A 27744-nucleotide genomic window follows, 5' to 3' on the forward strand; every position below is an offset into this window, starting at 1 on the left:
CGGCTCCTCCCGGCAGCGGCGGCGGGTTCTAGTCTCCGGAAGCGGGCGGTGCTGCCTGCCGAGCCGTTTCCTGCCCGGGACGCGGCGGAGCCGGAGCGGAGGGGAACGGAGCCGAGCGGAGCCATGACTCACCAGACCGGCATCCACGGTAAGCGGCGCCCCGCCGAGCCGCCCCGTCCCCTTCCCGCGGGGTGCCCGCGGCCCCCGTTCCTATGCGGGGCTCGGTAGGGCTGGGACCCCCACACCGCCCCCCCCCCCCGGGCTGGGCTGCCCCTCTGCACCCCTCGGGGGAGGCACCCGGCGGGGACGCGCCCTGAGCATCCCCTGCCCCGCCGCGGGAGGCTGCCGGGCGGTGTCGGTGTGGCGGTAGCGATGATGGGAGCGATAAGATGAAGCTTCCCGAAAGAGCCGGCAGGTTTTCCTGCGAGTAGCCGGGGGGGGAGGGGGAGGGAGGGAGCACTGAGCCAGGCTCAGAGCATTTGGGTGCTCGTAGGAGGTGAAGGAGGGGGTCTGGCTCCGGGGATGCTGCCGGTGAGGGGCTCTCCTGCATCCTTTGTCTGGGCTGATGCTCAATAAACCGCCCTGACACCGCTCGTAAAGGCGCCTTCTGCTGCGGCAGCACCGTGATCCCCGCAGATCTGCTTCGCCGCAACCCCACATCAGCCCCGGCCACGTCTCCCCTCCCTCCGTGATGCTCGTCCCCCCTCCTTTCCCCCCTCCCCACTCCGCGCCTCCCCCCAGGGGGATGGCAGGGATCCTGCATAAATTCCGGCCTGACCGTCGCCGTTGTATTTGGGGGGGAGCTCCCCACTTTCTCCACTCGCTCCCTACGGGACCCGGCCAGCAGCCTGAGACCACGGCGTTTGCATTTATAAGCACGTTTGGTGCATGGCTATGTGTCCTCACGGCGTTTCCCTCCTGCTCCTCACCTGCCAACTCAATTAACAATATTAATCAGGAGTAGAGGTGCTGCATAATTTATGTAACCGAATCAATATGCGAGCGGGGATGTGAGAGCAGCTGCCCCTGAAGCCCTGCTCCACGCCGCTCGGTGCCAATCCAGCACCGCTGCGTGTCCCGGGAGGGGAGCTGGGACGCTGGCCTCACAACTCCCTTTCTCACGGCCAGTGCCTCTGTACAAGGGTGTTGAGATTCAGATTGGTGTGGCTGCTGTTCCTTCGTGGCACGAGCATCCTTGTTCCATGGTCAAGAGCATCCTTTCCCTTCAGATGTTCCTGGAGGAGCTGTAGTTGAGAAGTGGTTAGCTGTGATGCTTAGATGCTTTGCCTGGGACTGCTGGTAGCTGACAACGTTTGGGTTCAGATTCCTTGCTTCTGGTTTAAGCTAAGACCCTGAAGTTCAGGCTGTAGTTGAATGTTCCCTCTACTGTAAAAAAATAATAAGAATTTTAAAAAATCATCAGGATGGATGCCAGTGCTCACCTGGCCCTTCTCTGCAGAGCTCTCCCATGGGGTTTGGTGCAGGCAAGGCCTGTTGCATTGCCTGTGCCCTGAGAGGCTGCTGCCTGTTGCTTGCCTCCGTACCCATCTGCTCCCACGCTGCTGATGCCATCCTCCCTGGCACCCCGTGGCTGCTGGTGGGATGTGCTGGCTTGGCAATGTCGATGAGAGCACTGACCTTTGCCAACCTTGGTTGCCCACCGCTTGGCAAACCCTGCCGGGACCAGCGCTGTGAGTCACCGCGAGTTATCTGTTGTCATAGGACGTAACGTGCCCCGTCAGCAACGCTCTGCTGGAAAGGGGAAGGGACTCCGACTTCCCCCCGAGCAGCTGCAGCCGGGGCAGGGCGGGCAGAGACCCAGCAGCTCTGCCCCAGGCACAGGTCCCACGTAAAAACCTCCCTGTGGTTACGAAAAAGGACTTCAGTTGGGTGGTCTCACTCTCCCAGCATCCTGGGCATCTCATGAGGGTGGCTCAGCTCTCGGGGTTGGCTCCTCCATCCCCTACTGTTCGGTCCCTCTTCCGGGGAGCGGCTGTTTCCCCCCTGAATGCAAATCTGACCCTTCAACACCTGCGATGCTGAACCGGGGCACTCTGGGCTTTAAGGAAACCACCCTGGGGGTGTGTTGGGGGGGTATTTCAGTCATCCCCGCCCTGCCACAGTGATCAAATTAATTATTTGACTCTGCAGAGAGCAGATTCAACATTGGATGAGGAGCAACAATCCCGCTGCTACTTTCATCCCCTCTGCTGAGATGCTGAGGTTTGGTGTTTGCCAAGGAGGAGGAGGGATTTTCTGCATCTTCCTGGTTTCTGGGGCCTTGTTATTTTTGTGTGCGTGCATCGCTTCGTGTTTTTTCGTTCCCATTTCTCCCCCGTTTGCAGGAAGGCATCTGCTCCTGGGGGAATTACGATCGGACCCGCCAGCCGGCTTAGGGGGAGGTTGCAGACAAGCCAGCGAGAGATTTTTGGTTGCCGCCATGGTAGATCAGCGTGAGAGCAGGGTGACGCGGTGTTGGGGGAGCCCCGGGAGCAGCCCCCCACTGCGATGCTACCAAGGCATCCCATCTTCTGGGGAGAAGCAGGTGGTCCCTGGGGAGGGGGAGTGATGGCAGTGCTCATTGGGGGGTGCAGAGCCGCACATTTGGGGTGTTTAATCAGGGCTGAGCCTTTCACACAGAGGCAAGAGGCTAATTATTATGGGGTTTTTAGGTATCCGTGGCAGCTCCCTCAAAGGTGCTGGCAAGAAAACTGGGCTGCCATGGAGACTGCCGGGCTGGGAAGGTGGTTGGAAGCTATCAAGGGTTGCTCTGGGCTTCCTGGGGCTGGAAACCTGCTTTTTAACTACAGCTGGGAGGATTTAATGAGTATTTTTGCAGTCCCTGTTCTTCCCTGAGTGGCATTAGATGGGGACAGCATTCACTGTTCAAGTTTAAAAGCCAGGCCTGTGCCTTAGGAAAGCGATGTTGAACCAGGGCTTTGATGCTGGTGGGAGGTCACCCAGTTGCCTCTGGATGCTCTTTCGTGACCTCTGGGTAGAGAGAAAAGTCTCTTAAAGGGGATTTTTTTTTTTTTTAATCTAGAAAGTGGAGAAATAAAATGCATGGTGTTTCTTCAACCAAAAGAATAGTTTGGTGCCAGCTCTTTCTGGGAGAGGTGGCAAGATGTGGGGCTGGGGAAGGACCTTTGCTCCTGTCCATGTCTGAGCCTCTGCTTTGCCCCAGGACTGGATCTCGCATTGGGAAAGCATCTGGTAGGAACAGACGTTTGCTTCGGGAGAAGCGTAACCCCAATGCACGCAGGCAGGGATGATGTCAGATGAGAATAAAGGAGCAGAAAGGGGGGACCTGGGAGCTGCTGTGTCTGCAAAGGTCTCCTTTGAAAGCTCTTCAGCAAGAGGAAAGCCAAAAAATAAGGAAGGATCTTCTCATCTCACCCGCTGCTTCCTCGGCCCCTCTCCTCCCGCCGTGCTGGGAGGCAGCGCTGGCTCCCGAGGTGCCCAACTGCCTGAATTCAGGGGCAGCTTTGTGGATGGGATGCTGGGGACATGTCACACACTGTGCCATCAGCAGAGGAGGAGAGGGGATGGCCTCTGGTCCACGGCCCATGGTGTCCACAGGGGACAGAGGGCACCGGGCTGCTGCAAGGATGGTTTTAAGAAGCCAGACCCTGTTTGTGAGTTCTTTTCTGGGGCCAGCACCCGACTTGGAGGTTGATGCCCACTTTGGAGCGATGGCTTGTATCCTAGCAGGTGGCACATCAGGGTGACCAGAGTGGCAGTGTGGACAGAAGACCAGACAAATGCCCTGAGATGTCAAACCCCTTGAAGTTCAGCACCCGAAGTGGCGGGGTGGAGGAAGTCCCTCAGAAAGTGCATCGAGAGGCTGTAAATGCAATGAGATCGCTGCCAGGGTCTGTCCCTGGGTCCCTGTCGACCCCCCGCAACGTCCAAACCAGTGGTGGCTTTATTGCGCAGAGAAAAAGACCGGCAGCCAGCACTTTCTGCAGGCGAGGCAGGACCACGATGTGCTGGCACCACCGTGTTGCTCCGGGATGCTGTGTTGCCGGCTGGATCCAACCGATGCTGCCCGCAGGGTGGGTGCTGCCTGCCCCTGGGCAAGGGAAGGGCTGAATAGCTCCAATCTGAGGTGGCAAAGACAGGTCCTGGGCATGTACCTGGAAAATGGAGTGTTGAGAAGCAAACAGCTGGCGTCAGGCAGGTGCCTGAAAGTCTCTGGGCAGGATTTGCGATATGGACCAGGAGTCGCCTGCATGAAATCATGCAGGATATGGCCCAGTCCCATGGAAAATTGGAAGAAAAGCTTTGCTCATGTCCTCTCTTCCCCCCACTCCCTTTTTTTTTTTATTCCCTTCTTTCTATTTTCGCCTGACATCTGTAGTTTTTTCCCAGAGAAGATTCCCTGCAAGGACACTTTTTTTTTTTTTTCCATGGTGAGAAATAAAATCCTCTTATGCTGGCCAGCTACGTCTGTCAGCAGAAAAGCTCTCCGCAGCAAGCGGGTTGAGAAGGCGCTGCGTGACGGAGTTACACTGGGATAGACTGAAAAGGAGGAATTTTAGCAGCAGCAACAGCTATTTTGTGCCTGTTGCAGTTGTGCCCTTTCCTGGATGCCCTGGCGGGAGCCGGGCAGAGCTGCCTGTGCGGGGAAAGTCTGGGTGGTGCAGGTGTAACCATGTCTTATCCATCAGCATCTCAACTACTGTCTGGCCAAGCATCCCTGGAGCTTGGACAAGTTTTGCCCAGGTTTGTGGCTGGGTTTTTGGCTGAGTTTCCCTGTTGCATCCCAGGCACGCTGTGGCCCGGACGGTGAAAGGGAAGCAGCCACTTGGAGTCGCATCAACGTGAAGATTATGTCCAGGGAATGAAAGATTGATGGCCGGAGGCTCAGGTTTCCCACCGGGAGGGTGAGGTGACTTTGATGTATTGAGAGAGGCATCTGTTTCAGGCAGCATGTATTATTGATCCGGGAGCTGGGTGCTGTCATCGGGACAGGGGGGAGGTCGGGAAGGGTCAAAGAAGCAAAAACCCTATTCCTTCCCTGAACAAGTGAGCGAGAGAATGGAGGAGGGAAAGGTGCCGAGGTGGTGGTGTGGCTGTCGCCTCCATCCCCATCCCCGCGGTGCTTCCCCCGGGGGTTGCGCAGGCGGCTCCGCTGGCACCCCGGCATCCCCGGGGAGAGACCAGCCCGTTGCTGTGGCTACGGCTGTCATCACTGCGTGGTGCCTCTGCCTCCCTCCGGCCTCCTTACAGCCTGCCTCTGCTCCGATCAGCTAATTGGGGCTGTTAACAGCAAAAAAAAGCTTAGCTTTGGGGTCAGCTTTTGTGGCGGGGTGGTACCCAGAAGCTCTATCTCCTGTGTTTTTGGGTAAGTAAGTGTGGTGCTTGAAGCCCAGCACTGAAATCTCCCAGGGACCGATCCAAACGGCCACGTCGCAGGGCAGAACAGCCCCCTGCTCTGCCTGCAAACACCATGTCCGTTCAGTAGGTGAAGGATCTGGCCACCCCGCTGGTCCCCAAGGTGTGGGGTCTTCAAGCTTTGGTCCGCGTCTGCTCAGTGCTGCTGAGAGCTCCTCTTCTCATCTGGCGGCTTGCCTGCATGGTCGGGGCCACCTGAAGGCCACCGCTAGCCAAACCATCACCTCCCTGACATGCCGCAAGCTGCCCAGCTTTGGTGCCCTGGTGCCAACAGCCAGCTCTGCTCAGCCCTCCATCCCAAACTGGTGTCAGGTCCCACTGGGCAGGGAAGTTTTGTGGTGCAAGGGGACCTGGCACACGCTCTTCGCAGGCTGCTAAACGCGTTTTATCATGCAGGTGGCTCATGAATAGGGGACAGCTCATCTGCAGCCCACGAACAGGCAGGAGAGGGAGGTGTTGCACGACTCGATGGCCGGAGGCGATTTGTGGGCTGTCACGGGAGGGTGGCTGAGGAGGCACTGGTGCTTGTGCCTACTGTATCTGCCAGGAGGGTCAGCAGCAGGGCTGCCTTGCAGAAAGGTCAGAAGGTTCCTCAAGATGCTACTGAGCTAATCCTGCCTCAAAGCAGCAGCACCCCGGGAGGGTTTGTGGGGGTCTTTCAGGGCAGGGATGGAGGTGTGGTGTCCTTCTCAGTGTCTGGTCACCCTCATAGTGAGATTTCCCAAATGCCAAGGTGGGACCTGTTGTTTCTGACTGGAAAACCAGTACAAGTTGTTCATATTTTTCTCCTCTGGGCTGACCAGCCCCGGTTCCTTTGGTCGTTCCTGCACGCGGTGCCTTCTGGCATAGGTGCCATCTGTCCTGTGCCTTGCTCCTTGCACGATGCTGAGCCTGGACATGCTGTTTGTGCTGTGCCTGAAGCCTCATTGCCACCAAATAATGTGGTTGTCCTCTTGTTCCTGCCTTCATGAATGATTTTGTCTGCAACAATGTGAAGCGATTAATCTGTAATTTGGCTTGCAACCCACTGCTCTTCTCTGGAGCTGCTGGGCCTTGCCCTGCATTGGTAAAACCCGTTCTTCTCCTAGTTATGGTACTTTGCCTCCTATTGAGTTTCATCCGATTTCTTTTTTTTTCCAGCCCATTTCTCCGATCTCCTGAGAGAACGGTGAATTCTTCTCCAGCGCATGCTTGCATCTCCTCTAGCTTCCCACCTTACCACTGCAGAAAACACTATTGCAGTTGCCAGAGGTGCTTATGGAGATGTGGACTAAACCTGAACCCACCACAGGTCCCCAGGAGACCTTGCTTGATCCAACCTCTGATGGCTCCCAGAGTGAGTTGTCTGTGCAGTTTTGTGCTGGTGCTGTAGAAGTTCACCACCACTGTGTTTCCCAAGCTGGCTTCCAACGCCAGGAGACACTTAGAAAGCCAAGGTGATTGAGACCCTTGAAGCCCATAGGTCTGTGGCTCTGCTGGAAGAAGCTAGGTTGATCTCATGCAAGTTTGTTCTCAGTAGGTTCCTGCTGGCTGTAGCTCAGCTTGGGTTTGTTTCTACATTATTTGTTCCAGGATTTTCCAGGAACCCATGTCAAGAGGGTGAGTTGGACACACAGGTGCTTGTCCAGTCCTCTGCCCTGTCATTCCTCCCTTCCCCATCCAGACACGAGGATGGTCGGAGCTGGCCCCGTGCATTGGCCATGCTGATGGGTGCCCAGCATCTTCTTTCCCACCTCACCTCCTTATCAAATGCAGAAGTAGAGAAACCAGAAGCAGCAGCTGATTTTTGTGGTTTCTCCACATGTGGGTTTTTCAGCCCTTGAATTGGGTCCTGGAGACTTCCAGGCATGGAGATATCTTGGGGCCACTTGTCTCCATCTCTAGGGTAAGGTCTCCTCCTTGCCTTTCTTCCAGAGCCAGCTCTGGACTTTTGTATTAATATTTCAGGCACGGGAGCCATCTCGTCAACTCTGCTGTGCCAATTAAGTTGTAATCATGCCATAATGAAGCAGTCGTTGAGCTTGTGCTGAAAACCTTTGCTAGCATATTCCTCTCCCTCCTCACTGGTTCTTGGCTGTGTTGCAAGAGACAGAAGGGGACGTCAAAGACACCGTGGTGAATTTTTTATTTAAAAGAAAAGTGCTTTTTTATTATTATTTTTTATTATTTCAGCAGAATTAAAGTTCAGAAGCCCGTTCTGAGGTTTTTTTTGGAAGCTCTGCCACTGTCTCCTCTGGAAAGCATCTCCTTCCTTGGCAGAACCCTGTGGAATTTCCCATCATGCGCTCAGCTCCTCCAGCAGCATCTGTGCTTTTCCCCATCCCCTTAAACCCTCTGTACCTACACAGGTCCCAGTGCTTGGCCATCATGTGTCAATCACCTCAGCTGTCGATTCAATGCTTCTGGGCACTCCTGGCATTCCCCGGTGGCCTGGGGGGTGGCATTTGTCTGGACTCCTGATTTTCCAGACCTCTGTGTGCCCTTGGGCTCTGGGAAGGATGAGGTCAGGCTGGAAGGGTTTGCAAGCTGGTTAGCGCTGCTGAGCTCTCCTCTTTCTACGCCAAAGTTGATGCTATAGAAACATCCAAGGCTGATGTTATTCTCTCCTCGGCAGCGTAATGGGAATCGCTGAAGCTTAATGCTTATTAGGAGCTTTTGTCTCCTGCCTGAGGTTTCCTGGGTGTATAAATGTCTCTTTTTCTCCTCCTCTTCCGCCTCGTGTGTTTGCAATAACCACAGATGCTGGCGGAAGGAAAGAGCTTCTTTCAACAGGGAAAGGGGCTAAAAATATCAGTGCATCCTTGGGTGGGAACAGTGGGAGCAGGCTGAGCCCCCAGCCAGTGCTGGGAGAGGGTGAAGGTCTGCTCCGGGAACTGGGAGAGCCCCACGCCTCCATGCTGGTAGAGGGAGAAGGATGGTTTGCTCATGGTGGGATTACCCCGGAAAACCTGTGTCCCCCCTAAAATGCCATTAAGGGCTGATGTACCTTTGCTGGGGTGTCTGTGTGGCTGTTCCCGTAGGGTCCTGCTGTGGTGGCATCTCTGGGTTTGTGTGGAAGCGCCGCTGTGTGCAGGGTACCAGCCTGGGAGCTCCTCCTCATCTGTGCCTCTCCTCTCTCTGGGAGGGGAAGCCATCCGGACCTCTCATCAGGGCAGGCTTTGAGCTGGTGGGATAAAGGCATCTCAGATGTATCACTTGGTGGGGACAGGAAGGAGTTCCTCGAGGGGGTCCCCAGGACATCCCTGTCCACCTCTCTGCCTGCATCATCATCAGCGTTTGTGCATGGGGACAAATCCATGCCTACTCCTCCTCCCTCGGGGCTGGGGGCGCTGCAGGCAGTGCCTCGGCCTGGAGAGCCCCTCCAGGAGACAGAGGGCACCGGTGTGTGACAGAGTCGATGGCCCCCATGTCCCTTGGGTGAGTGATGGGTAACATCTTCCTGTGGTGATGCTGGGGGGCTGTGCCGAAGGGTGGTGCCTGCTGCCAGTGGGACTGAAGCAGAATGGATATGGCTCTTGTCAGCAGGAATGGCTCCTCTGGCCACCACACCTTTTCAGCTGATGTAGGGACAGCTTTCTTTGCAAAGTGCTTTGGCTGTGTATGCTCTCAGACTCCGGGGACGAAAGCAGGGCTCCTTCCTGCTGTGATCTGCTCTGGCACGGTGATCAGTAATGGGTGAGCAGTGGGGCAAAGCACCAGGAGCTGCTGGTGGTAACTCTGAGCATGGATCCTGGTGTGGACTAAGGGGCATCTCTAATCTTTTCAACGTCAGTTTCTTTAGTATTTCTAACAAGCTCAGAGCTGCCTGCAGCTTTGAACTCACAGGACCTCCTTGGCTGCATGGCCACATCCAGGAGAGGGTTCAGGTGCGTAATCAAAGGGGCTTTCAGGGGGACCCAGGCTGGGAGATGCCGGACACTCCATGGGCTGGGAGATGCTCTTTGTTGGGGGGCTCGGCCCCTCCAAGCTGCATCTCTTGGGCGTTGCCTTCTCACATAGCATGTCCCAGATGGGACAGGGAGCTCTGCACTGGTGATGCTTTTAGGGTGGGCCGATTAAGCTTCCGACGCTGGCTGTGGGTCAACATCCACTGCCCACTGTTCCTTCCTGGTAGGATGCTGAAGACCCATTGCTGGTGCCTGTTGCTCGGGGAGGGGGGCTGAGGAGGAGGGTGGCTCCCCAAAACGCTTCCCAAAAGCCTTCTGCAACCAAAGCCCTGCCAGCTCTGTTGCCTTTCCCTTCTCAAGGGTCTCGGCTTCAAACCAGTGCCTCCAGTTTGGAGTCATGCTGGTCCTGAGCTGCCTTGGGAGCAGCATCCATGCTGCGTGTCACGAGCCTGGGACGTCACCGCCTGTTGAGACATCTTCCAGCCACCCCCTGTATGCAAACCCTGTTGCTCTGTAAAGCGAATAAACTTGTCACTTGAGCTCTCCCCGCCTGCACCGGCCAAGCCATCATCTAAATTTGGGTGATTATGTTCACCCAGGCCAAGTATCAAGTTCTCTGGATCACATGCACTCCCAGCTGCTATTTAACTCTGACGCCTCGGGGAGCTGTAGCACTTCGCTCCCAGCTGTTTGGGTTTTGTGTTATTATTTTTATTATCAATTTTTTGGCACCAGAATTTTTTATTTATTTTTTTTTTTAAATTTTTAAATTTCTATCCTGTCAAGTTGCTCCCCTCCCTGGCCGGTCACCGAGCAGCCCAGCACCTGCTTTGATTGCTAAATCTGACCACAATGTTTCTGGTTCTTTCAGCCACCACGGAATTAAGGGACTTTTTTGCCAAAGCCCGAAATGGTTCGGTTCGGCTCATCAAGGTCATCATTGAGGACGGTAAGTCCCATTTTTAAGCGCTTTGATTTATGCCATGTTGGTCCTGTTTTGCCTCTCCTCCTTTCCTCTTTGTTGCTGCCGTGCCAGCTTGTGTGTTTGGAAACCCCAAGGAACGTTCCACTGGGGCTCCCTGGCATGTGGCAGCCCAGAGCTGAAATACAAGCCCAAAATCTGGGTGTGCTGATGAGCAGCTATTGGAGCCCCGGTGTGGCTCCGGGGAGGTGCAGTGACTTTGCAAGTGGACTGATGCCGGTGTCTGGGATCGGTGCTGGGCTCTGGGTGGCTTTTGCTGCAACTGCCTGGAACTTTGCTTTGGGGGGCTCTGTGAGAAGCTGCTGTGGGTGCCGTGGGATCACAGTTGGGGGTGATGCGTAGCACCTTCCTCCTGGATGTGGCATCCCATGCCAGGCACGGAGATGCTCTGGGCAGGGGGGTGCTCCTTAGAGTGGAACTCGGCATGGGGTCCTGTTTGCATCCCGCAAGGGATGCTACATGCCAAAACCCACCCCATCCCAGCCCCTGTTCCTGTGCACGGGGCTGCCCTGGCCCGGTTTACAGGCTGGTGCCAACCTGCCCGCGTTTGCCCCACTGAAAGGTGCCTTGGGGCCTCTACATCTATCAAACAAGCAAGAGGAGCAAAGCACTGATTGAACATCCCAGCAGGAGCCTCCGTGGTGTAGGTTTTCCTACCTCAGCCTCGTACAATTGCATATGAATGACTTGTTTGTCACAGCAGCGGGGACATTAATGCCTTGCCAAAAGGCTGTCACCACCTCCCTCGGGTGGGCCACCAGGACCATGCTGCAAACGCCAAGGTGCACATGGTCATAAGGAGCCCGTGCTGGCTTCGGAGGAGTTGTGAAACCCCATTTGGAAGAGCAGCGTGACTTGAAACATGTGGGACACATCAGCAGGGCCACTGCAGGGTTTGTTGGTGTTGGCTTTGTCCTCGGCGAGGTCCCCTGTGTTGGGATGTGATATCTGCGTTGTTTCTTCAGAGCATCTTCGGCAACAATGTTGTCGACTCCTTTTTCTTTTAAAAAGTGGGAGTCAGGTTTGCATTAGGATAAGTTATGGATGCCCCTAAGCCTGGACTTAGGATGCTGGGGCTTGTGCCACTGGCTTTGGGTGGCAGCCGTGACACCAGCAAGGAAGATATTTTACCATCAATGGAAACGATGTCCCACCATCGTCACTCAGGCTGAATGGGATATATTTATCTGCCTGATGTGTTGGTGGCAGCAGCTACTTCATGGACCAACCTCACTCGGCAGTGCTTTGTGCTTCCCAGTTTGGCTCTCACACCCTGCTGGCTCCTTTCCCCTGTTCTGGACCAGCCATGGTCTGCAGAAGCCTCTGAGATGCAGCAGAGCCTGAGGCTCCTGTGAGGAGGCAGGTGGAAGGAGGAGAGCCAAGACCACCTCTGTACTGAAGAGCTTGGGGACAAGGTGGTGGTGGTCCCACCAGCCTGGCTCAGGGACATCCTGTCTGCCTGCCTGCATGACTCGGGAAAAGGTGCTTGGTCTCTCTGGGCCACCACTCTTCTGTAACACAGGGACAGGAGAAGGACCTTTGGGCAGTAATGAGTGGTCAGGCGGACATCTCAGCTGGGTAGACGGACTCAAGCATGCTGATCCTGGAAGGGATGTGTCCCGAGATAGCTGGGGAGGACATGCCAGGTGCCCTGCCTGCACAGAGGATGTGGAAGTGGAGCCTCCAGCCCTGTTTGATGGCTTGCAGAGGACTTTCTGCCCTACGGGGCATTACTCTTGTGGCACATCAGAGCAGATAGCGGTGGATGAAAGGAGAGGAAGAGAGTGCAAGGAGCCTTATGGCAGACGCTCTGTCAGGGCATCCCCAGGACAGCAGCTACAGCTGCTTTGGGAGCTCCTTGAGCTGATGTTGCCTTTGGGGGCCAGCCAGAAGAAGCCAAGCTTTGATGGAGAAGGTGTGGGAGCAAGTTGCACACTGAGGCTCAGCAATGCTTTCCTGGCATGAGAACTACTTGTGGTCCAGCGTGGCTTTAGCTGATGCTCTACTCCTCACTGTCAGCAGGTTTGTGGACAAGGTTGGCTTTGTAGTCTTCCCGGTTGGGTGCGTTTCTCCCGGCTCTTGTGCTCTCCCACCTTGGTGCCCACCAGAGCTGCAGGCAGGGCTGTCTCGTATGGGCATTTGGGAGCAGGGCAGCCTGCCTGCAGCTGAGTGCTGGGGGGACCTCCAGGGTTCCAGAAATGCTTCTGGCTGTGCTGCTCCAGCAGCAGCGCCCTGCAGGAACACAGCCTGAAAATAGCCAGTGCTGGCCATAATGCTTTGCTGAAGGGTGGCTGCTCCGGGTTTCCCTTTCCTGATGCTTCCTGGGGAGGAAAATTTGGCCCTGAACGGGTTGAGCTGAACTGCGAAGAGCCCGATGGGAGGCAGGGGAATAAGCAGCTCCTCCAGCCCAGGGGAGAGCTAGAGGCTGCCGGCTCGCAGCGGCACGGCCAGGGTCCAGCTTGGTCGCAGCCCAGGAATAGCCTGGAGTGACTCGGCACCGAGTGCCTCGCGCGTGAGGTGTCGGGATGTTTGGCAGCCGGAGACACTCGCAAGCTGCCAGGGGCTTTGGCCAGGCGAAATTCCTTGCAGTCTCTGGGATCCCAGGTCTTTACGAAGCACAAATCCACTTGTAGGGCTTTCCGTTTATTTTAGGGGGTGCATTGAGGTTTTTACACTTCTCTTTCACAAAACAGGTAGTTTTGCTCAAGGTAAAGTATTTTCAGCACTTTTTTTCTCTGCTGTCCTTGTTACTGTACCAGTAGCATGTGCCCCTCGAGCACAAATAATTACGGGTTCAGCGTGCGGTGGCAGATGCTGTGGCAGGGTGGCGTTGGGCAGGGAAGGACTATGCCGCTGTCAGTGGGGGAATGCCCTGCTTGGATGGAGAGGGGAGGCGAGAGTAATTCATCCCAAACCCTTTATTCCTCAACTCTTTCCCTTAAAAGCTTTCCTACCGTGGGATTTGGAGCTGCTGAGCTGGATGGATTGGGAGGGAGAGGGCTGTGCCCCAGACGAGGGGCTCCCCGGCTCCCAATGGGCAGCGGGGCCACGGGCAAAGGTCCAGGCAGGGCACGTGCCAGGCTGAACATCTCCTCGAGTGCCAACTGTCCAAGGCCCAAACTTGTTTTGCTTTGGCACCTCTAAATTTTCCTACATCTTGTTATGAGTCCTGACATCTCTCCCCAGACTGTTCTGTGTCTAAAAATGGAATAAAAATAGAGCCTGTTTTCCAACAACATACACCGATCATCTCCAGCACCATCGCTTTTCTATCCAGCCATCTCAATACTTGGTTTGACCCTCACGGGGGGGGTGTTCATGTTTACAGGATGCCTGCACCAGTGTTTATATCCCAGCCAGGCACTGCCCAGCTTGCAGGGCTCCCAGCCCCACCGCCTCTTGCATAGCAGCTGAAAAAAATACCCTCTAGACACTTGAGATGCAACCACGTGTATGAAATATGTAGGTAGCTTCCAGAGGCTGGGGCTCTCCCGGCAGCATGGTCCTGCCCCAGGCTGGGGTCTCTGGGACAGCTCTGGTCCCCACAGACATGGGCTTCGGGTATCAGCTCAGATTTTTGACCCCTCTGAAGTTACGGGGAATCTGATAAGAGCAGTGTTGGCTCATTGTCCTGGCTTTTGCAATGGACTTTCATTTTACTCAGCACCCTAAATCTAGGTGGTTCCTCATGTCTCTGGTGAAGTCTTCTAGTGCCCAAGCCACTAGAGTTTGTCCAGGTGGGATGGAGGAGCATTTATATTCCCCTGTGAGCAAAGAGGGATGGTTGGGGACTACACAGCTAGAGAGGGCAGAGTGGAAGGAGGCTACGGATGGTCACCAGAGAGGAGATTGTGGGAGAGGAGGAGATGATTGGACAGGAGGCAGTGAGATGCTGGCAGAAAACCATTCCCTCCATGCTGGTTGCAGCCCTGACAGCATCTCCTGGGGGGATCATCCATGGGAGTGTACATTCATGAATGTGGTTCTAGACCTTCATTTATTTTTCTGCAGGATGGCATTGTCAGTGCTGGAACTGCAGCAAGCCCTTAGATGAGCCATTCTGTGGTCCTGCAAGGTGAGCTAAGCCTTGCCTTCACCTAACACCACCTTTTCCCTCTTCTCCTTCCAGAACAGCTCGTGCTGGGAGCCCACAAAGAGCTGTCCCGGCGCTGGGACAATGACTATGATGCCTTCGTGCTGCCCTTGCTGGATGAGCAGCAGCCGTGCTACGTGCTCTACCGCCTGGACAGCCAGAACGCCCAGGGCTACGAGTGGCTCTTCATCTCCTGGTCCCCTGATAGCTCCCCGGTGAGCACTGCGTTGGGCTGTGACACCCCAGCATGGGGACACGGACGTGATCTGGGAGGTGGAGGGTAGAGGAGATGCTGGCCAAGTTGGCTTTGTGCTGAGGCTGAGGAGGAGCATTCACACCCTCCATCACCATGCCCAGGTTAAGAAGTGGAGACCTCTTTGGGGATGGGGGAATTTTTCAAACACACAATAAGATACACTGGACCCCACCTCTGTCCTCTTTTCAGCGCTGTGGCAGGAGGTGGAGGGACTGGGACATAGCGGGGGGAGCAGTATGGACCACGGGGCTGGGATGGAGACATCCCACTGCAGCTCTGGCCAAAAGCATCACTGGGAAGAGCTGATGCTGGCACCGACACGCCTGGCCCTGTGCCGCTGGAGGCGTGACACCGAGCGGCTGCAGGTCCCCCTCTGGGCCCAGATCCAAAATCAGCCTTAAAAAGGGCCAAGCAGTCTGGTTCCCCCAGAGCCGCATGTGGCCGGGACGGCATTGACACTGGCTGGGCCGGCTTGTGGGGCCGGGGCCGGTGTCGGAGAGCGGGCTCTGAAGGGCTGGTTGGGTGGGATGGTAGTCCAGAGGATGGTAGTCCAGAGGATGCCAGCCCTACGGCTGGAAAAATGCCGTCTTGTTGAGCACATCTCCGTAACAGGCTTTCAGCAGGCCCGAGATTTACTGCCATGTTAACACGTGCACTTGTCATACATATATGTATGTTATATATTTTATATATAATCCGTATCTTATATAGATTTACTGCCATGTTAACACGTGCACTTGTCATACATATATGTATGTTATATATTTTATATATAATCCGTATCTTATATAGATTTACTGCCATGTTAATATGTGCACTTGTCATATATAAAAAAAGCGTATATTTTTTATATATCTCACAAATACATGTCATTATTATTATATATTATCGTATATATTATAACACACATGTATAAAAGATCCTCCACAGTTTGTTGAGCTGTATCTAACAAATATATATTAATGTATATATACACATATATGCATATATACCCATATATACAATTATAATAACATACATAATATATATAGCTATATATGTATGTGTGTATACATGTGTGTACATGTACATATGCACATGTACATGCATATACACAATTAACAATAATATAAAATACATAATTTTATGCATGTGTACACGTACATATACATGTGTATACATATAACAATAGGTATTTTTTGTCTATATATCTCAACAAACTGTGGAGGGTCTTATTGCAAGGACGGTGCACCAAGGCGCACTCTTCCCTGTGTTTGGCAGAAGAATGATGCAAAAGAAGTCCTGAAAGGCAGAAGTCCTGTTTAGGTGACTCTGGTGGTGTTTCTGCCTCCTCTTACCCAGGTGTGGGTGAGAAGCGACGCGCTGGAGCTCGGGGCTGGAAAAGCAAAGCACAGAATAAGTCATCCGATTGCAGGCAGCGCTCAGCGAGGCTGCGCCGAGCTGATGGGTTTCCCTGGCTTCTCCCTGCCCGGAGATGGGACATGGGACAGTGACATCGGGCACCTCTCGTGTGGAGGTGCTGCTCTCCAGTCCCCTTGCTGACCACTCTTGCCACCTCCCTCCTCGTGCAGGTCCGGCTGAAGATGCTGTACGCCGCCACCAGAGCCACCGTGAAGAAGGAGTTTGGCGGGGGACACATAAAGGACGAGATGTTTGGAACAGTGAAGGTATGGTGGTGGTTCCTGGGCAGCCTTTTGGGCTCAACCATGTGCTGAAGCCAAGTGGGACGGAGGTTTGTCCTCAGTGGCCGCTGCTGCTTTCTCCTGCCCACACAGCTGCAGTCAGTCTGTGGTGGAGACTGTGGAAGAAGTGGGAGGAAAGCTCAGAAGACATCCAGAGCTTTACTCTGAGCAGGAAAAGCAGCACCAGGCGGTGGCAGTGTCACTCCAGCAGCGAGAGCGGCTGCCACGCCGCGGCCATCCAACCAGCTGCGCTTCCCCAGCAGTGCTTGGCAGGAGGTTTCTCCTCCTCTTCCATGGGCTTTTCGCAGAGGCAGCTGCACAGCCAGGGCCTCCCGGGCATCAGCCCTCCTCTGGGTCTTCTGGTGTCCATGGGAGCCAGGGAGCATCCCCGCTGCTGCCCTCCTGCTCCCGGGCAATGGTCTCTGTCTTTCCCTCTCACTTTGGTGCTCATGAGCTCTGTTAATCATCCAGAGGAGCCATGCTGCTGCAGCCGTGGGTGTCTGGGGAGGGGCAGGGTGGTCTGAACAGGCATGGGTGGATGCTGGCACTATTTAAAATCGATCGTGGGATTTGCATGGAGGCATCCAAGAGTGCTGCTTGTGTTGGTCCTCCTGGTAAGGAGAAAGCCTGAGACCCACTGGGTTAATCAGACGCAGCCTTAATGCTGTGGGTGCATCCAGCACCATAGCAGTAACCACCCCCTGATGCTTCCCCCTGTCCCTCTGTCTGCAGGAGGACGTGTCCCTGAGTGGTTACCAAAAGCACGTGTCCTCCTGCTCTGCCCCAGCCCCGCTGACCGCAGCTGAGCAGGAGCTCCAGCAGATCCGCATCAACGAGGTGGGTGTCCACCGGGCCGGGGAGAAGGAGCCTGAGACCCTCAGGGTTCGCAGGGATGGGGGATGCAGGGATGTGTTCGCTGCTGGAGGTGTGGGGGTGAGCATCCGAGCATCCAGCTAAAAGGGATGGCTCATTTTTACTGTGCTCTCTTGTACCACACCAGTTTAACCCATTCCTGACCTAGCCAAGGTGGACTGAGCATCCTCACAGGCAAATTGCTGGCATAAAGAGGAATTTATGGAACTTTTTCCTTGCTCTAGGATGTGAGCTCAGGGCTCTGTTGCTCGCTGTAATTGGCAGTCAGAAGACGGTTTGAGCCTGAAAACGGGCAGCAGTCTCTAACCTCTAGGTATTGGAGCAGAACCCAGAGCTGAGTCGTGGGGGAGGCAGGAAGAATTCAGGCTTATCTTTGGGCTGCAGCAGCCTCCTTTCCCATACTCTTCCTCTGTAGCTGTAAATATGAGGGATGCTGTACCAAGAGATACAGATCTTTAGCCTAAATTTGGGTGTTTATTTGCTGGAAAAAGATGTGGAAGTGGCGTGAGGTAGGGTTGGCTGTAACGCCATCTTCTCCCAGCCAGTGTCTTGTGGCACTCGTGCCAACCTCTGTGGTGCTGTGAAACGCTGAGGCAGGGGAGGGGATGGCCTCACCGGGTGGGAAGACCACCTGGAAGCAGGATTTTGTTGGGGTGAGGAGATTTCACTTGGATGCCATGGAAAGCCTTCCTCTCTAGAGGAGCATCCCTCTCTCTTCCACCTCTGCTGGGGCACACGTGTGGATGAGGGCATGCCTGGGAGACATGAAGCCAATTAGCCCGATGGCATTAATTAGTGGCAAAAGATGAGGCAGGATGTTTCCACCTGCCAGAGCAGGTCTGGGTGTGGTGAAGATGAGTGACTTTCAGGAGATGCCACCAAGGGGTGGTCTCCACTGCGTGGGTCTCAGCGTGGTTATTCCAGCTCACAGCCTGGAGGGGCTGGGCAGGATTTGTGCTGGAGGATCCAAGGTGATGCCCACATTTGGTGAAGAAAGAGATGGACGCTCATGGTGGCTCTGCAGCTTGTTCGGCACCTTTGGGTGTCTGTGCCATCACCTTGGCCAGCCAGTGCTGCAGGATTAAGTAGTTTTGGGGGGGTGGTTTTAGGCTGTGTCTTGCAGGGTCAGGTGCCCAGGTAAGTGGTGCTCATGGTGCTTGTATTCTGGTTATTCTACTGTGCTCTGCTCCCCACCCTCACCTTTGTGAGATGCAGCTCACAGGTGAAGGTGCCATTTGGTTTGGTTGGGGGTAATTTTAAAGATATGCGGTTGCCTGTTGTCAGCCTGAGCCACGGGGAGCGGTCACCAGCATTTAGAAAGAGAGGAAAATGGATATATTTTTGCCTGTGGATTTAAAGGTGGGAAGCAGCTGAGCACTGGGTATGCTGAAGGGTCTCCATGTTGGTGCAGGGGCCAGCCCAGCCAAGCCTTCTCGGCTGTCCCATGCACAGCTCCCGGGCTGTGCCCTGGGGTGTGTTTTGGTGAGCTGGTTTTTAATGTTTTTGAAAAGGGAAGGAGTAGAAAATACAGAGGTTTACGGGGGAGTTGATGTTACTAGGACAACTTCCCATCTCTTAGGACTTTTGGACTTCAGCATGCTTCATGTCGCAGCTTTAGCTCTTTCCAGTCCTGCTATAATTCTCCCAGCCTCCTTGCATTTAGGGGGGAGAAAGAAAGATGAGGATCTGGAGGTGCTGGCGGTGGTAATATCCTTGTTCTGCACCTCTCCACAGGGTAGGACCAGGCAAGCTTGTGTGCACCCTCCGAACCCCTGCATGTTTGCCCTCAGGCCCTTGTTGGTGCCACAGCACCCTGGGGATGGTAGGACAGCAGAGCTTGGAGGTCAGCCGGACCTCTCGTGCACCTGATACTGGATGACCCTTGAGCAATTATTTCCCAAGAGCTGAGCATTCACACCCTGTTCATCCTCCAGGATTCTTGGCACGGGTAGAGGCTTGGGCACTTTTTGCCCCCCAGACCTTCAGAATATGCTGTTTCGTGGGGGATAGCCCGAAATCTATTGCTGTGACTGCTGGAACTCCTCCAGACGCTGGGTTGGGGCCACCCTGTCTGTGGAGCCAATAGGAGATAGGGCAGCCCGACACACCAGGTTCCATGCAGGGGTGTCAGTAGAGATGTTGTGTGCGGGGCTGCCAGGGCTCGGGGCCGGGGCTCTCCCTTCTGTTCCTCCCCAGCACTGATGTCTCCCATATTGCTTTTTGCTGTTCTCCCTGCCCACGCTGCCAGGACCTGCCTTCCCTGGCCTCCAGCAGAGAGATGGTACGCCTCCATCCTCCCGGCATGTCCGTGTGTCCCCCTCCCCTTCTCGTTTCACACGAGACACCCCCCCCCCCCGCCCCCGTCCCCACGTGGGGTACCGTTGATGGTGTGTCTCCTCTCCCCATGCTCGCAGGATTCCTGTTCCCAGGACTCGAACACTGAGATGGTAGGCTGTTCTGCCTGCTTGATGCCCGGTTTTTCCTTCTCCAGTGGTGTTTTTCTGCATGCTGTGCTCCAGCCACCCCAGGGTCCATCACCTCCCCAGGGTGTGGGTACCGTGTGGGGCTGCTGTAACGAAGGGCAGCCTCGTAACGAGATGCACTTTGGTGCTGCTGAGCTGGTCTTGAGATGTGAGCTCAAACTCCTGCGTTTCTCTTGGCATGCCTTGATTTTTCTTCCTCTTCTCTATCAGGGGGAGGGAAAAGAAGAAAGTAAAACAAAACAAAACAAAAAAGGCTGGACTGTCTTTATCCAAAATTCCCCACACTGAGCCCAAAGGAAAGGGACCCATGCTCGCTGCAGAGCTCCTGGGTTAGCGTTGCCGGACTGTTTACCTGGGTGTGTGTCTTGAGGTGGGATGGGCTCTTCACCGTCGGGGTGACGCCGTCTCCCTGTATTCTGTGGCAGATGGTGGGGGGCTGTTGCTGCTGCCCATCGCTGGTAGAGTACCCTGGCCCCGAGGAGGTATGCCCTGCGCCTGCCGCGTCCTGCCCCCCCTTCCCTGCCGCCGGCTCATGGCACCCTCCGATTCCTGTCATGGACCCCCAAGTTGGGCTGGATGGAGGCACCCAGGGTGGTGTGATGTCTCCACAGTCTCTTTCCCTTCCCTCTTTGAAGTGGGGTTCAGTCTCCTGGAGTAGGGGGTTTGCTTGGGGTACAGACGGCAGCCTCTGCTGGGGAAAACAGCGTTCGGGATCTTTCCGAGCTGTGGATCTCCAATTTCCCAGCTCCAGCGTCAGAGGGGCTGCCTGTCTGCTGCAATTAAACCCACTGAGGAGGGACTTGCCCTCCCCACCAGCAGGGACCCGTGCAGCTGAATGGGCTGATTTCAGGGCTCCCCCATCACCCGCAGGTTGCAGTTGGAGATGATTGGAGATGGACATGGGCCAGCGTTGGTCACAGCGTCCCTGCCAGGGGCTCGCTGGGAAACATCAGTTTTGAGATGGTCTTTGCTGGGAGTGAAGCAGAGGGATGCGGGGGTGCATGGCTGGGAGTGGGTGATCTCCTGGAGCGGTGGTACGGTGACAAGCATCGCTGCCCTGAGCCTGGCTGACTTTTGGTGGTTTAATGCCGCAGTTCCCGTGAGCTGGGTGTCAGGCAGCTCCTTGGATGAGAAGCCTTTTGCCGTGGCACTGGCCAGTTTTCCTTTCTCTCCCTTCCCCAATCTTTGCTGATCTCTGCCCTGACACTTGGCGTGGTCTCCATCCCCAGGTGAAGACGGAGATCAGCGTGGAGAGCAAGCACCAGACCCTGCAGGGCCTGGCCTTCCCCTTGCAGCTGGATGCTCAACAAGCCATCCAGGCGCTCAAGCAGAAGAAAATCAACTACATCCAGCTGGTAGGTCCCTCGGGTGGCTTCCCTGCACCCCGCTGTCCCTGCCTCTTGCTGCCTCCTCTCACTCCCGTCTGCTCCCGCACCCCCCTCTTGTCCATCAGAAGCTGGATCTGGAGCGGGAAACCATCGACCTGGTGCACACAAGCCCCACGGAGATCGCTGACCTGCCCAAGAGGGTCCCCCAGGACTCAGCTCGCTACCATTTCTTCCTGTACAAACACTCACACGAGGGAGACTACCTGGAGTCTGTGGGTGAGTGCCCTGGCACCAGGGGGGGACTGCGTAGAGCCCACGCTGGTCCCCACTCTCTGGACCATTGCTTATGTGGGGAGCAAGTGGGGATGGGAGTGGTGCAACAGGGGACCTTGAGTCGGTTCCTGCTTGCTGTTCTCTCATGGTGGGTGCTGCTGGCAGGTTCTTTGGTGCCGAAAGAAGCTGCCACGTGCAGTGCAGGGCTCTCCAGGTGCTGCTGTGGACAAAACTGCACAGCCGTTGTGTCACAGGCGTACTAGAGCCAGGGGAGGTTTGGGGAAGGGTGATGGATGGGATGGGTTTGCTTTCTGTTGCTGAGTAGACCAGGACCCTCAGGGCTGGACAAGCCATGATTGGGTTGGGATGCATTGGGAAAGCCATGATTGGGTTGGGATGCATTGGGAAAGCCATGATTGGGTTGGGATGCAGCTGCTTGGTGCTCCACAGCCACAAGCCCGGGCAGTGCCATGAGTCCCGTTCTCTTCTTGCAGTCTTTATCTACTCCATGCCTGGGTACAAATGCAGCATCAAGGAGCGCATGCTCTACTCCAGCTGCAAGAGCCGGTTGCTGGACACCGTGGAGCAGGAGTTTTGCCTGGAGATAGCCAAGAAGGTAAGTGCGAGCCCACTCAGAGGTAATGGAGCAGAGACCCATGCCAGGCATCTGCAAGGAAACCTACCTCAGCCTTGGTCCAGCCCCGCTGGTGGGCTCAGGGGGGAATTGGGTGCCCCAAAGGTGGGTGTTGAGACCCCGCTAACCCCCTCTCGCCGCTCCTGGCTGCAGATTGAGATCGACGATGGAGCTGAGCTGACGGCGGAGTTCCTCTATGAGGAGGTGCACCCCAAGCAGCACGCCTTCAAGCAGGCCTTCGCCAAGCCCAAGGGGCCCGTGGGGAAACGGGGACAGAAGCGGCTGATAAAGGGGCCGGGTGAGAATGGCGAGGACAGTTAGATCCCGCAGGACCGGGCGGTGAAAGGACAGCATCCCCGCGGCGCTTCCCGGCTTCCTCTCTGCTGACCTGGGGATCTTTCCCTCCATCTCAGCCTGTTGGTTTTTTTTCCCCTTCTTTTTCCTATTTCATTCCTTTTTTTAAACGTCAGGATGGCTTGTTGCACCTGGGGGCAGAGCGATGGGGAGGGTTCAGGGTTGTCAGTGTTTCTTTTCACCATGTCCTTGTGCAAGCCCCGGGGCTGCTGGAGGAGGATGGGAGCAGCAGGGTCACGTCCCCAGCCGCCTTGCTCCTGTCCCCCCACAGGGTCACAGCCACTGTTCTCGGTGTCCCCTGGGTGACTGAAGGACACACTTGCCTGCAAGCTGCTCTATGCAAAGGGAAGGGGGTGGTGTTGGGGATTCCTATTTGAAAAGAGAAAATGCTTCTTTCCCTGCTCCTCCAGCCCCCAGATTTTGCTTCCCCATCCCGCTCTCGGTGTGCATGGCCCCTCTGCCCCAGGCCTGGAGCGATCCTGCACCCCCTCGGTGTGCGGGCAGGACCCTTACCCATGGCATGGGCTTTGCTGGCAGGAGTTTGTCCCTGAGGGGAGCCAGCTGGCAGAAGGCAGAATGTCTCCCCCAGTCCTGAGCTCATCTTGGCCCTGGAAAAAGGTCAGTCTGCCTTTTGGTGATATTTGCATCCCCTTTTTGAACCCCCCCAGTAAGGCTTTTTCCCTGGGAGGGAGCTGTTACAGCCCTGACTTAGCCCCATCCCTGTTTAGGATGGGAGCCATGAGGGCACTGAGCCCTGGTCCCACCCTTCCCCATGCCCCAGTCCCTACTGTCACCCCCATAGTTTGCTGCTGGCTCTCTGGTCTGGGGCAGCCCCGTGTCTTAAAAATTACACGGGCTATCCCAAGCCTCGTGTGGGGAAGCGTGACAGCCCCTGCGTGCCCCTCCCGGGGTTGTCCCCAGCCACCAAGGGCCATCATCAGCTCTCGGGGGTGACCTTGGTGCTGTGAATGGGGGCTTTGGTGGAGAGAGCACCTTGCTGCTGGGTACCAGCAAGAGCTCGAGAGCCCCCGCCTCCCTGGAAAGATGGAAACGGGGTTGATGAAACCTGCCCTCAGCTTTCCTGCTGCCCTGGCTAATGTGCTGACATTGCCTTGGCCCTGGGGGAGCAGGAGTGGGCAGTGGGGGGTTTGAAGCTGGGGGGAGCAGAGCACACTGTACTGAACGCTGTATTTTCTAAAGAATAAAGTATTTTTAAAACAGTCTGATGCTCTTTGGAGGTCCCCTGGGTTCCCCAGGCATGGGCGTTTAGCAGGTCCTGAATTGCTTGGACATCACTAACCAGGAGCCAGCAACCATCGCAGCCTGCCTGCTGTGGCTGCATCCAGCCTAACCCCCAAGGACTTTACACTTTAATCCAGAGCTCTGGGGCAACCATTTAATGTCCCAGTATCCCTCCAGCAATGCCTGGAGTTAGAGCCAGCTGCAGGGAGGTGACATCCCTGCTCAGCCCAGCTCTCCTCTTTTTCAGGGCTGGTGATGATTTTGTGAGGCTGTGACACCACTGCCTGGGGCTGTTGTTTTCGTGGCTGGGGTGAATTCCTGCATGGCGATGGGGAGAGAATATGGGCTGATGCTGAGCCAAGAGAAGGGTTGGGCAAGCGATGGGGTTTGTCACCATCCCAGGCCCCAATCCCTCCCACCCCTCCCCCAGGGCAAGGCAGGGATTCCTAGGCTCCTGGGAGGGGAGCCGGACCCTGCACCTCCCTCTGCAGGGGGCAGCTGCCCTGCCAGAGCTCTTCAGCACCAAAGAATGACCCGCAGCCAAAATCTCCTGACTCCAGCTGGACTGTGGCGTCTGAATTTCCCAACAGTGCGTCCTGATGGAGAAGCAAGGAAGCATGTCCTGGCTTGTGATGCAGCCACCAAAAGCCACTGCCTCCCCACTCTCTGCCCAGAGGAGCTCAGCTGCAACTTGGATATAACCTTTTTTTTTTTTTTTTTTAATTTATTACAGTGTCCTGAGCAGGTTTCCCAGAGGAAAGGCTCCCTGTGTGCTGCCCCAGGATAACCCAGGCCCAAAACGAGCCTCTTTGCGATGAGCCTGGTGGGGTCTGCACCAGGTCAGAGCTGCCCTGTGTCTCAGCTTTACTCGCCGTGCCCAGGATGAGGTGGACGATTTGGGAAGTTGGCTGTAAAACACCACTATTCCCCAAAAAAAACCCAAAACCAAACCTTAACACAAAAAAAGAACCAACCCCAAATGAGTTTCTCCTGGGCGTAGAGGAGGTGCTATGTGTGGAGCAGCCTTGGTGCAGGAGAGGTCCCTCTGTGTATAATTACGAATAATCCTTCAAATATGCTGTAGTTCACTGAAAACACTGGTAAAACCTGTAAAGAGCTCACCCCAGATGGGTGGGGATTAAAAACTAGGATGAGGAGAGAAAAACCCGTTAAAGAGATTTGCACCATAGATAGGATTAAAGCTGCTCCTCAGCTGGTGGGGGACCCCCAGGGTGAGAGAAGGGGCTCAGCTGCAACAGGGAGACCCCAGCGGCTCCCCAGAATGCTCAGGAGGGGGCTGCCCCATGGCAGGGGATGGCCAAGTCCCTCCTCAGCCAGGGCAGAGGTGGTAGCTGCACAGCTGGGGAAGAGGACACATCTCTGCAGGCAGGTTGCCCTGTTGGTCATCCATCCCAATGTCGCCAAAACTGAAGCCAGCTCCTTTGGTGACAGCATGGGTGCCAACAGCCCAGAGCCATCTGACAAGCTCATTCACCCTTCTCCTTGGGATCCGGTAATTTTAAAACTTGCCCAAATGCTGAGAGGGAGTGAGGGATGTCCCGCATTTCCCACACATACCCCCTCACTGCCCCCGGCTCCCTGTCAGCGCAGCCATCCCCAGCGGAAGGCCCCCCTGCCCTGTGCTGAACAACAGCTATGTGTGGCCATGGGGGAGATGGCCAGGAGGAGCCCAAGGGCTGCTGATGCCCAGCTGGGCATCCCATCCCATCCCATCCCATCCCATCCCATCCCATCCCATTCCATCCCATCTTCCATCCTGTCCCATCCCTCCTGTCCTATCGCATCCTTTCCTGTCCCCTCCTATCCCATCCTGTCTAATCCCATCCTCTCCTCCCCCCCATCCCATTCCATCCCATCCCCTCACCAGGCATAGGTGTCAACAGGCCAGGCACGGATGTGGGCAGGTGGCACTGTGCCGCGTCAGCCTGGTTCTGCTCACCCCACCTCGTGGGGGCTCGAGCCCCCCCTATTCCTCCTGCTTACCTGACCCGCACCACGCAACACCTTTTTTGTCCCAGCTGCAGACCTGAGAGGTCTAGAGAGGCCACCAGTTCTTCCAATCATGGTGGCCAGTAGAGTCTCTAGGGTCTGATGTAAGGGTTGAGCGCAGACCGCTGCCTCACCCGCAGCACAGCCTGACAGGCACACACCGCCCAGCTCTTTGCTTTTGTGAAGCTTGTCGGGATTTAGATCTTTTCACAGCTCACCCTCTGTTAATTTTGGTTGAAAATTAGTAGAATAGAATCTATAGAGTGGGATGGGGGTGTGCTGATGCGGTGCAGGAGGAGGAGAGGAGCCGAATGACTCGCACCAACGATCGCGTGTGCCGGCTTCCCTTTGGAAAGCAGGTTACAAAGCCAACGCCAGCTCAACACCGAGCAAATCCTGGGAGCAACTAAAACACTCGCAAACCTGGCTGCTGCCTCCTGACCCTGTGTCCCTACCCCCAGCACACACGCCGGTTAATGGATATGCAACCTCTCTCTTTCTTTTTAAGGTTTGAGCTAAAGAATCATCCTTGCTGCACACCCAAAGCTTTGGGGGTTGAGTTGATGCGCGAGAACCCCAGGTTTGGTCAGCAGCCGCCGGTGCCACCTCGAGGCATGTGTGCCAGGGGACAAGGCCACCCCATCGTGGTTTGCTCAGCCGGGAAGGGAGCACTATGGACCAGCAGCTTCAGAGAGAGGAGGTGGCTGCTGGGGGATGTGGCTGAGCATCCCCACAACCAGCCCAAGCGCTCAGGGGTTTTAGGACTCACAAATGAGGGCTCACGGGCTCCATGGAAAACAAGCCACAGGGGAAAGGTTGGGACGGGGATGCTTTTCCTTGTGGGATTCCCAGGTGGAAAAGTGCAAAGGACAAAATCTCAGAGGAGATAACTCCTTTGGCTTCTGCTCCCCTGACAACTGGAGCGGAGGAGCTGCAAAGGAGTTACACCTGCTTGTAAGCCCAATGTGTGAATTGAAAGAGCTGCCTGGCATCTGGGCTACGAAACCACAGGTGCCTGTGGGAAAGGGAGATGAGCCCTCGCCCTCTCAAAAGCTCCATGCCCTGCTCAAAGCCCTACTTGTGGGGTGGCAGCTGGCAGGGAGGAGGGTGAAGGAGCAGTAAGGAGTGAAAGGATATTTTCCTGAGGAGGTAAGTATATCCAGGATCAGCTCCCTGGATTGTGCAAGCCTGTGGGTGTGGGTGGAGAGGGGGGAGTCTGGCCTAGCCTGGGGATGATGAGGGATCGGATCAGGCTGGAGGGTGGCTGGGGCACAGGACATCCTAAATAACCAGGAGCCCAGTATTGCCCCTTCTCTCCCTTCTGTACACCCCACCCCTTGTCTGCCAAGAAACGGAGTTTTCTGTGTACCAAGGCTGCCAAACCAGGCGGCCAAGGGAGAGCTCCTGTGGTGAGGCCAGAGGGATCCCCATGTGGGATGTCTGTGGCTGCAACATCCTTTTGCAACGCCTCGCTGGGATGGAGGCTGTGGGACTAGCTCTTGCTGGAGTAGGGAATGCTGTCAGGAAGGGCAGCTTCTCCCCACCCTGGCACCCCCCTGGCAAGCAGCAGCAGATCAGGCTCTGCTGGGGGTCAGGGAAAACCCCAGGCAGTGGGGTTTGGTTGCCACCTTCTGCTCCATGTGATGGCCCTGCAAGAAGGCTAGAGCTTAAAATCCCTGACCCCTTAGATGTTTCCCTGCATTACCAGCTTCTTTGTGCCTAAAGCACCCTGTCTGCTCCATTGCTGCCTGTCCCTCCAGGCAGGGGTATGAGCAGTCATTCCCGATGATTTAAGGCTTATCTAATGTTATAAATATTATCTAAAAGCAAGTGTCAGCTCAAGGCATAATCCCAGGCTGATGTGTAGCTGGACCATGTGAATGCAAGAAAAGCAGGAGGTTCAGACCCATGATGTGGTTATCTGGTTGTGCTGCTGATGCTCAGACTGAGACCTGCTGTCTGCATCCATACAGAGCCTGTGAGAGGTGGTTGGTCCTGCAGGGAGCAAAGTTCATCCTGGATTTTTAAGGGCAGTAAAACGTGGGTTTGCTTTTTGGGAGGAGGAGAGGAAAGGTCTTTTAGGGGCTGAACACACCCTGAAGGGAATGCATGTGGTGAGCCACCAGCACAGGCTCTAAAATACCTATTACCAGACAGGAGACTCTTCCCTGAGCTGCAGATATCAGGGAGGACATTGAGGCTTTAAAAGCCGCAGCATTGGGGGCAGAGATGGGCTGTGAGGTCCTTCCT

General features: G+C 55.5%; 1 protein-coding gene across 2 annotated transcripts; it reads left to right on the forward strand.

Annotated features, from left to right (window-relative positions):
- Positions 1–82: 82 nt before the first annotated feature.
- TWF2 (twinfilin actin binding protein 2) lies at positions 83–23465 on the forward strand. Of its 2 annotated transcripts, none has more exons than XM_074151332.1 (9): positions 83–148; positions 10156–10233; positions 14396–14574; positions 16187–16282; positions 17030–17134; positions 20883–21008; positions 21107–21257; positions 21749–21870; positions 22042–23465. In XM_074151332.1, the coding sequence occupies exons 1-9, from the start codon at positions 124–126 to the stop codon at positions 22207–22209; spliced, it is 1050 nt and encodes a 349-aa protein (XP_074007433.1). In that variant the 5' UTR covers positions 83–123; the 3' UTR covers positions 22210–23465. The 2 variants fall into 2 exon arrangements, with proteins under 2 accessions (XP_074007433.1, XP_074007432.1); XM_074151331.1 differs by lacking the exon at positions 83–148 and adding an exon at positions 17809–17823 and having other exon boundaries at positions 10058–10233; positions 17030–17140.
- Positions 23466–27744: the final 4279 nt, after the last annotated feature.

This window comes from Numenius arquata, chromosome 8 (genome assembly GCF_964106895.1).
Source record: "Numenius arquata chromosome 8, bNumArq3.hap1.1, whole genome shotgun sequence".
Lineage (NCBI taxonomy): Eukaryota > Metazoa > Chordata > Aves > Charadriiformes > Scolopacidae > Numenius > Numenius arquata.

Excerpts from the sequence above, each read along its gene's own strand:
- TWF2 (XM_074151331.1), top strand. The coding sequence starts at position 10,137 with ATGTTTCTGGTTCTTTCAGCCACCACGGAATTAAGGGACTTTTTTGCC. Across the intron at positions 14,575-16,186 it reads GGTCCCCTGATAGCTCCCCG|GTCCGGCTGAAGATGCTGTA; the intron begins GTGAGCACTGCG and ends CTCCTCGTGCAG. Across the intron at positions 16,283-17,029 it reads AGATGTTTGGAACAGTGAAG|GAGGACGTGTCCCTGAGTGG; the intron begins GTATGGTGGTGG and ends CTCTGTCTGCAG.